At 43.3% G+C, this 9,117-nt stretch overlaps 1 protein-coding gene across 1 annotated transcript in view; it reads left to right on the top strand.

The window, feature by feature from the left end:
- Positions 1-6,431: 6,431 nt before the first annotated feature.
- Positions 6,432-9,117, top strand: part of nhsl2 (NHS-like 2) — a gene marked incomplete at its 3' end in the record, with an annotated part of 95,983 nt that continues 93,297 nt past the window's right edge. Inside the window, exon 1 of the mRNA XM_079184391.1 lies at positions 6,432-6,789. Coding sequence (XP_079040517.1) covers positions 6,498-6,789 — 292 coding nt within the window. The 5' untranslated portion in view covers positions 6,432-6,497. The remainder of the gene's footprint in view (positions 6,790-9,117) is intronic.

Raw genomic sequence — 9,117 nt, 5'->3', positions numbered from 1 at the left:
CTCGCTTGTTGTTCTGGTTTTTATTCTTTAACGTTCGTTTAACGCCCGAGACTTCCTGCTGAACGTCTGCAGGGAAGACGGTTTGATGCATTTTTATCCAAATTCGCTTTAACTTTAAGATTTTATTTTAATTTGGTTTGAAATGAAAGTGACTTTTATTCAGTCCGGAGAAACCAAACGACTGTTTGAGACTCTTAACAGTATTTAAGGTATTTAATTATGAGGTAGTTGTACTTTGAGTATTTCATTTCTTACTACTTTATACTTTTACATCTCACATTTAAATATTGTACTTTTTTATTCCAGCACATTTATTTCAACTTTAGTCACGTTCTATTTATTATTAACACAAAATATAATCAAATAAATCAGTTTTATTATTAATAAACAGTTTATTGATCCATTAAGCAGCTCAGCAGTAGAACAATGAGCTGCTTCACTGCTGATTCATCGTATATTTGACTGAAATGGATCATTTTGCATCAGAACTTTTACTTTCTTGTACTTTTAAGTGTATTTTGATGCAAATACTTTTGGTCATACTTGTTGGCAGCGTCTCAGAATGCTGATCCAGGACCAGGTTTCATAACCCTTTTATGTTAATTAATTTAGGATTTATCTTAAATGTGACTTAATTATGAAAAGAGTGATTTAGTTTATTGTCCGGTAAATAGAAACCTAATAGTCTGTTTGTTGTTTTTTGAGTAAATCTGAAGCGAAAGAATCGTATTAATTATATTTCTATTATTTTAATGATCTCTGCTGGTAAATGAACCAACGATCCGTCGCTCACCTGGAGGCAGCTCATCCTCCCTCCTTCCCTCCCTCCTTAATCCCTCTTTCCTCTCGTCTCTCCGTCATGATGCATCCATCTGTCCTCTTAATCCCTCTTTCCTTTCTCTCGTCTCGTCCTCTGTAATCCCTCCCTCCCTCCTACCTTCTGTCTCCTATCCCTCTGTTTCTTCCCTTCCTCCTTTGCATCTTTCCTTTCATAATTTAGTTCCCTCCTCTTTTCTGGCCCCCTCACATCCTTCCTTACCTGCATTGATTCCTACCATCTCTTTCCTAGCTCCCTCTTTTTACCTTCTTCCCATCTTGCATCCTCCATGACCTTCCTTCCTTCCTCAGATTGATTCCTATCCCTCCTTCCTCTACCTTTCCCTCTCGCTTCGTCGTCCTTTGCATCTGTCATGATTTCGTTCCTTTCCTTTTCTCCTAGAGCCCTCCTTGTTCTCCTTTTGTCAATCTTTCCACCTTGCATCCTCAAATTGCTGCAAATTCCTACATCGTTATATTTTGGTCTGTCCCTCCTAACTACCTTTTTACCTCCTTACCTCCATCGAGTCCTAGCATCCTTCCCCAAAGCCTTTACTTCTCTCAATAATTCCTACCTCCCTCTTCCTACCTTCCATCCTTATTTGCTGCCTAAACTTCGCTCCCTCCATCCTCAGTTCCCTGTTTCCTTCTTACCACACTTTCTACCTTCCCACCACCCTCTTCCTACAGTAATTCCTCCCTCCTTCCTCTCTTCCTCCCTCCATCTCTGTGTTCGGACTTCAGTATCAGTCCATATGGTGACTGCTGGGAAACAGCCGGCTCTGCTCTGCAGAAACCTGGCCCAACACTGTGTGTGTGTGTGTGTGTGTGTGTGTGTGTGTGTGTGTGAGCCGCCCTTCTCTCCCGTGACTTCCATTTCCAACCCCGTCCCTCAAAACACATGATTCATAACAACACACACACACACTCGACCGTCTGCTCTCTGACCCGGTGTTCGGGACAGTAATCCGGTGTTTTTTGGCAGTGAGAGGTGAGGACAGTGAGCGTGGTGTATTTTCAGAAGTACACCAGAGTAAAAGTACTACAAGCACACTGAAAATACTCCGGTACAAACGTGCATGTTTTAGCAGCTAAATGTACTTTAAGAAGTAGTCGTCGTGCAGGAAAATATTCCCACAATAAAGTACAAGTAACACATAACGTACATACTTTGATACATGACTGGAGGCTGCAGTGTCAACAGATGTGTGTGTGTGTGTGTGTGGTAATGCGACAGCAAATAAAATCAGTGTTTTATATTTAAATATATATTTTACAGGCCTGTGACTCCGTACAAACAGCCTTTGAACATTTGAAATGTGAGACTCGCCAGACGCTCTGGTCCTGCTCTGCATCCCGCTGGTGAGCAGAGCAACAATCACATTTGATTCTCTCACACACACACACACACACACACACACACACACACACTGTGGAGGCTTTGAAGTGCGTTTGGCTGGATGGTGAGAGAAGCAGAAGAAAGTGAGCTGCAGAGAAAGAGCAGAAAACCCAAATGTTTAATTATCTCACAGAGGATTAAACAGAGAGCAGGAAGGAGACCGCGTTAAAAACAACATGTGTTCGTGCTGCTTTCAGTGCATCACACGAGTTTACATTATATATATATATATATATATATATATATATATATATATATATATATGACATGTGTGAGTTAGATGTTGGGTGTCGATCATTCTGTTCAATCACTTATTAAAACTCTTTTTAACAGACTGGCTTTCATGTGACGTTGTCTTTTTACTGCTTTTATTTAATTGTTTCATCTATTTTAACCGTTTTATTAGTGTTTTAATTGCACTTTGTAAAGTCTGTTTTATGGAAGCACATGACAGTCAAATAAGATCTAAATATTCATATTTATATTATAAACCAGAATTAAAGAAGCAAAAGAAAACTAATCAACAACTCGAACTGCACCCGACCCCCAAACCTGCTGCATCACAGCAGCACGTTTAGATCGAACACTCAAACATTCATAACTTTATCTTGAATAAAGTTAAATAAACACGCCTGATGTAAAGCTGCATCTCCAGATGAAAGGATGATAAAAACAACATTCCGTCTACATTTACAAAGTTTAATGTGAAACTAGTTTCAGGAGCTTCTGTTACAGCTCATGATGCTGCGGTCACTTCCTGTTTACAGAAGGTGAAGGATTCATGGTGCAACCCGACGCAGGAAATAAACATTTTAATCTCTGTTCTATGAAGCAGCTGTTTACAACCTCCTCTGGCCTTCAAACACCTACAAGTAAGAAAAAAGCCAATCAGAGAAGATCTTATTTTGTTATTTCTGGTTTTACTTTAATCATCTCGTGACCCTCCTCCAAAATAATAATACAAATAATAAAATGAACTCATAAAATATCAGTAAAACTAATATTAATGTAAAAACACAATAATGAGACGAAGGGAGGAGTGATGGAGGTTCATTTGGAGAGCGAGCTTTGTGCAAAAAAAATAGAGAAAAGTGGGCTGAGCTGCTGAAACAATGAACTCAGTCATCTGAGGAGGAGGAGGAGGATGAAGAAGGGTGGGAGGATGGAGGAGGAAGAGGAGGAGGAGGAGGAGGAGCGAGTGGGTGAGGACAGCTGTTTCTAATCAATTGCTTCCATGTGATTGACTGACTGGAGCTCGTTGGCTCGTTGAAGGTATTTCTTATTACAACTATAGATACGAGGAGCTGTGTACGCATGACGTAATGTGGCCGCTCCCTTCTGCTTCTCTCTGTTTTTGGTGTGTGTGTGTGTGTGGGGGGGGGGAATCAACGTTTTGGCTGCACACACACACACACACACACACACACACTCACACACACACACACACTCACAAGTTTCTCATGTTGATGTTTTCAATTGTGTCAATAAAAAAGGTTTATGTTGAAATTCCTTCTCTCTCTCTCTCTCCTCCCTCTCTCTCTCTCTCTCTCTCTCTCTCTCCCCCCTCCATCCCCCTCTCCATAAGACCGACTGCACAGACTGCATGAACAAAAACATTTAGGTAGGCCAAGTTCACATTTGGGAGGGGTTGCTGAAGGGGGCCCAGGGGGCGCTCTGAGGACCAGATGTGCTGTTTTTGGGGGGCTGAGGTCGGGGGGGGGGGGGGGTTCACAAGGCTCTGGAGAAAGTGGAGAGAAAGTGTTGCAGAGAAGTTCGCTGAGACGTCACCGTGCAGTGAATTCACCTCCAGCTGCAGGAAGAGATCCGTGCAGCCGGAGTGAAACACCAGAGAGTCCTTCAGCGGGAGAGGAAGGAGACCATCGCTGTTACAAAATGACTTTTTTGAGACCATCTTCTGCTCTTCACTGGTTTCACTCGTATTTACGGGTCATAAATATGTGCTTGGCACAGACAGTATATTAGACATCCTGCAGCTGCTCTTCGTTAGCGTTACTGCTGCAGACAATTAGCTAGTTAGCACACGCTAACCGTCGTAGCTTACTTTAGAGCAAATATAACCACAGCTTAATTTATTCCTTATTCCGATGAGCCTCCGAACGCTCTTCAACACGTGGAGACATGCTAAAGTTTCCCGGTTACGTTTGCTAAGCTATGATTGGATGATGCTTTTTTTGGGGGCGGGGTTTAAGAAATGTTTCACAGATTTAATTAAAAACTTAAATACAGTTCCTCAAAGAAACAAAGAAACAAACAAAACAAAGAAACTTGCAAAATAAAAAATGATTGATGTGAAATAGTTAATCTGCCGTGCATGGACACAGAAACATGAGGGGAGATCAGTGGAAGACATTAAAACAAGTATTAAATTCTTCAAATCTCAATTTTTTTGGAATCAAACTCTTCATTCGTGCGTCATTTCTCATGAGAGGAAGTGAACAAATTATAACTTTTAGATTTACAGCGGAGGACCAGCTGGCTGTTGGGGAAACAGTTGTGAAATAAAGAGGAGTAAAATAGCTCCAGAGACGGAGGACGAAGCTTCTCCTCCTCTTCCTCGGAGGCATCGAGGCCCGAGAGGCTCCTGCAGAGACGCGACGTCTTAAAGAGAAACACGTCTGTTGCGTTGGCTGTTCTCTTTTTTTTCTTTATTTCTCTATGGCTCTATAGAGGTCACGATGTCTCTGACTCAGGACTGTCTGTGCCCTGGTTCTTCTTCTTCTCCTCATTTCCAGATCCAGTTGTTTAAAGGGGGATGTATCATGAACATTTTCAGTTTTTCTGTACATACGTTGGGGTATCCGGGGTTCCCACTAACCCACAAACGGTGATATAATGTAACATAGTCAGTACCAGGGCTTCTTAAAGAGACAGGCGCTAAAACGGAGCGTTTCAGACAGACGGTGAATACGGGCACGTTCAGACGGACAGTATGAGAGAAATAAAGTGTTTTTTGAACATTAAAGAATGTTCACATGTTCTTCTAGAAACCCAGAATACAAGTTTGAAACGAAAAATAGAGCGAGATATGTCGCCTTTAAATCAACCTTGAAGCCATGAAGCCTCTACGGACGTGTTTGGTCGTATTTTAAAACTCTTTCTTTCTTTATCAAGTTTAAGTTTAAGTACGCTTTATTTGGATGTGTGAGGTCGATGTGACTCAACATGAACGGAAATGCGTTGAATGAATAAAAGACTACATGGTGCATTATGTAAGGATTGAATCTGCTGCTTTAACAGCCTCCACTAGAAAACTACATACAAGTATTTGGACAATGTCTTCTTCAGCTCATTTTCTTCTTCACCTCCTGACACACGTGCACACAAATACACAAGCGTGGGCGCGCACAGTTACGCGCAGTGGTGCATGAAGGACTCCTTCCTTCAAGGAGCGGATCCATCCCCACCGTCTCACTCTTCTTCTTCTTTCTCCTCCTCTTCATCTCCACCTCTCTTCTTCTTCTTCTTCTTCTCTTCCTCCTCCATCTCTCTTCTTCTCTTCCTCCCTCCAGACAGGTTTTCCTTCTCGGGAAACACCGGACTGTTGCGCCCCATGTCGTCGCGTCAAGCCGGACAGAATGAGATCTGATGCCGGGTTATTTAGCTACAAAATAAAAGCACGTATAACAAAGATGCAGGCTACAGGATCACTACAAAGTGATATGTCTCCATAAATAGGTCTACATTATGAATATGTATTTATACATTTAAACTTAGATATATTTTTATATAGTTTAGCCCAAAAGAAAAGTTAATTTAATTATTTTAAAGTGTATTTTTGTCTTCTTTAATACGGTCTAATGTGATTCAAATATCATGACCTTTCACTTCAGCCTTATATAATCTATAAGCTTGTCAAATGTCAGTGAAAATAATAAAATTAATCTTCAATTCACTACTTTAATCCTTAAATCCACTTTGTCACTTCCATGGTTTAGGATAAAAAAACAAACAAACTCGGGCTTTGATTTTGAAAGGCTAAACCGGATGTGTTGACTGCTACATTTTGGCTGGTTTGACACCCCTCTCCACAGCAGCTGAGTCGCTCCTCTCCGCCACACAAAATAAGAAAAGCTCGCTCGCAGTCTAAAAACAATGAGGGCGCACGACGCGCAACTCGCTCCAAGCGTCTCCAACGGCGGCGGAGGATCCGTAGCGTGCGTCCGCGCGCCAACCGGCGGGAGAAGGGCCACAGGAATATAACTTGACCATCTGCGGAGTTTGTTATTATTATTTTGTGTTGTTGTTGTTGTTGGGAGTAATCATGCCTTTCTGCAAACGGACGATACTTCCGAAAGATGTGTGCAAGCCCGACAGCGCGAGGCTGCAGCGGTGGCGGCGGGCGGAGGTCTTCGGGGACTTGGCGGACGTGTGCGGCTTCAGCCTGTGCTCGGTGCTCCGGCAGCTCTCGGATCTGTCCCGGCAGTCGGTGAGCATCCTGGGGGAGCTGGAGGGAGAGCTGGTGTCCGTCTGCCGCCGGTCCGGCGCGCTGGAGGGCAGAGTGGTCCGGCTGCAGAGGCACGTCGCCGCGCTGGTCAGCAAGCCTCCGCCGAGAAGTAAGAGGAAATTAAAACGCACACGCGCACGCACACACACCTGGAGTCACTTTGCACAAGCGTGCACTTACAGGAGTTTAGTTTAATGTCAAACTTTCTGATATCAGTCCGCATGCATGCTCCTTTTATCTGGAGAGATCTGTGGTTTTTGACATGACCGAAAAGCGAGCGGCCACTGCGCCTGGTGCACATCACCAGAGTTCCTCGGGGTGTGAGTAAGTGAGAGGTTTATTATTGGAGGGGTTCTTATTGTCAGCTGGCGGAGATGTGTCCGTGCGTTCACTTGCTGCAGGAAATTTGAGACTTTTTACGCACAAACGCTGAAAAAAGGATCCAGAGAAGTGATTAAATTCTGCTGGGAAATAACGGGGAATTTTATATGTATTAATACCAGAATTAAGTGACACTATGTGACGTTCAAAGGGGGTGGAGACCATGTGAGCATGGCAATAACCGGTGTAAGGAGCAGCTGTGAGTCCTGCACTCTTTCGTTTTTCTGACCGGTGAACTTCTTGTGACCGAGGCTCTTTCTGTGGCTCTGGTTCCGTGGATGCGGGGGTTTACAAGGTGCCCCTGAAGGCAGCACGTTGTGGGTGTTGGAGGGTGGAATGTGAACTCGGGTGTAACAGCAGCGATGTCACGCGTGTTTGTGGAGTTCCGTCTCTACCTGTCACTTTGTCCCCGTCACCTCCTCCTCTGCCATCACTGACTTATGTGTGTTTGCTTTGAGTCTCTGTTGACTTCTGCTCACAGTTTGGGAGTTAAAGTGAGTTGAAGCAGGTCAAAGATTCAAGATGCTCACGTTCAGGCTTCAACTCTGCTGGAAGATGTGTTTCGCTTATTGTTACTTCTCTTGGATGTTTGAGTGTTTGACGCTGGAATTCTGGGTTCACATTCATCTGCTGAAGAGGTTTTCTGGTAACTGGACCTTTTTGTAGAGAAAACACATCCGTATATTTTTCTTTATATCATATTTTAAATCTTCAGGCCCGTCAGGAGAAGATCTTTAAGTTTGGAAAGTTTAAAATGACTTAAAGCCTCATTTTCAGTGAGATTTTAGGATTCAAAGTTTCTCTGTTGTTTACTAAATGTCCCCTCACAGCCATTGCTTCAAGCTTTCAACGAGCCTCCAAAAGCCTCACAATAACAATGAACAATCTGAGATGAGCCTGTGATACATTAGATCTCCACAGTGCATCATAATTCACATATGAATCTTTACACAGCAGTAGTGCTTTAGGGCGGATTTGTCCTTTAATTCACTGACATTCAGCTGAGCTCACCAGTGTCACCACACGTCTACCTGAACCTGATGGCAGCTCAGGTGATGCCGCCCAGATGCATGATGGGAGATCTCTCCCCCCCCCCCGTGGCTGCCAACCTGTTTTAACTCTGCAAACTTTTGCAGGAAACTCAATCGCACATTTAGTTTCCTTCTTTGTTTGCGGCTCAAAGAATGAGTGCAGGAGTGTAGAAAAAGTGTGTGTATGTGTGTGTGTGTGTGTGTGTGTGTGTGTGTATGTGTGTGAGTGCGAGTGTGTGAACTCGTACAGTGTGATATGACAGAGAAAGTCCCTCCAAACACAGACCAGATGTAGAGCTGGAAAGAGGAGAGGAAGAGAGATAAAAACACAACGAAGCGCGTCGTTTAGTTTACTTTAACGAGAGGAACTCGCCCATGTGTGTGTGTAGTTGGCCTGTGTGTGTGTGTGTGTAGTTGGCCTGTGTGTGTGTGTGTGTGTGGTTGGCCTGTGTGTGTGTGTGTGTGTGTGTGTAGTTGGCCTGTGTGTGTGTGTGTCTCTTCTATATTCAGCGTGGGTTCTTACTGTATCACTAACATGTGGGCAGAAAGCACACGGCTAAACAATCAATAGAGCCACATAGGCCTTCCTCTCTCTCTCATCATCATCATCATCATCCTCTCTCTCTCTCTCTCTCTCTCCATCACCCTGGAAATGACAGTAAGTACAAAACAAACAGCAAAAATAAAAAGTTTTCGGCCATTACCCAAGAATTCATTTTCTAAATATGAAAATTTCACACATTATTATATTTTAGGGCCTAAATGTGGAGAAAACCTCAAGTCAAAGTATAAGTTTGTAAGAGTTTGGATCCGACATTCGGGAAGAACTGGTGAAGGTTTGAGCAGACAAAGAAGTCGATATAGTTCATCGATTGGTCAGCGGAGTCATTTTCACCTTTTTGTCTTCTTCTGTGGTGGTTCCTGCTGCGCCTCGGGATTAATGAGGTTCAGCCGTGAGACGTACTGGAGTCAAGGTGAGGGGAAAGCTCGTGTTCATGCTTTAAAACTGCTTTGAGAAATTGGTA

This window comes from Pholis gunnellus (genome assembly GCF_910591455.1).
Source record: "Pholis gunnellus genome assembly, chromosome: 23".
NCBI lineage: Eukaryota > Metazoa > Chordata > Actinopteri > Perciformes > Pholidae > Pholis > Pholis gunnellus.
Note: the sequence above shows the minus strand (reverse complement) of the source record. Positions and strands in the feature narration are given on the sequence as shown.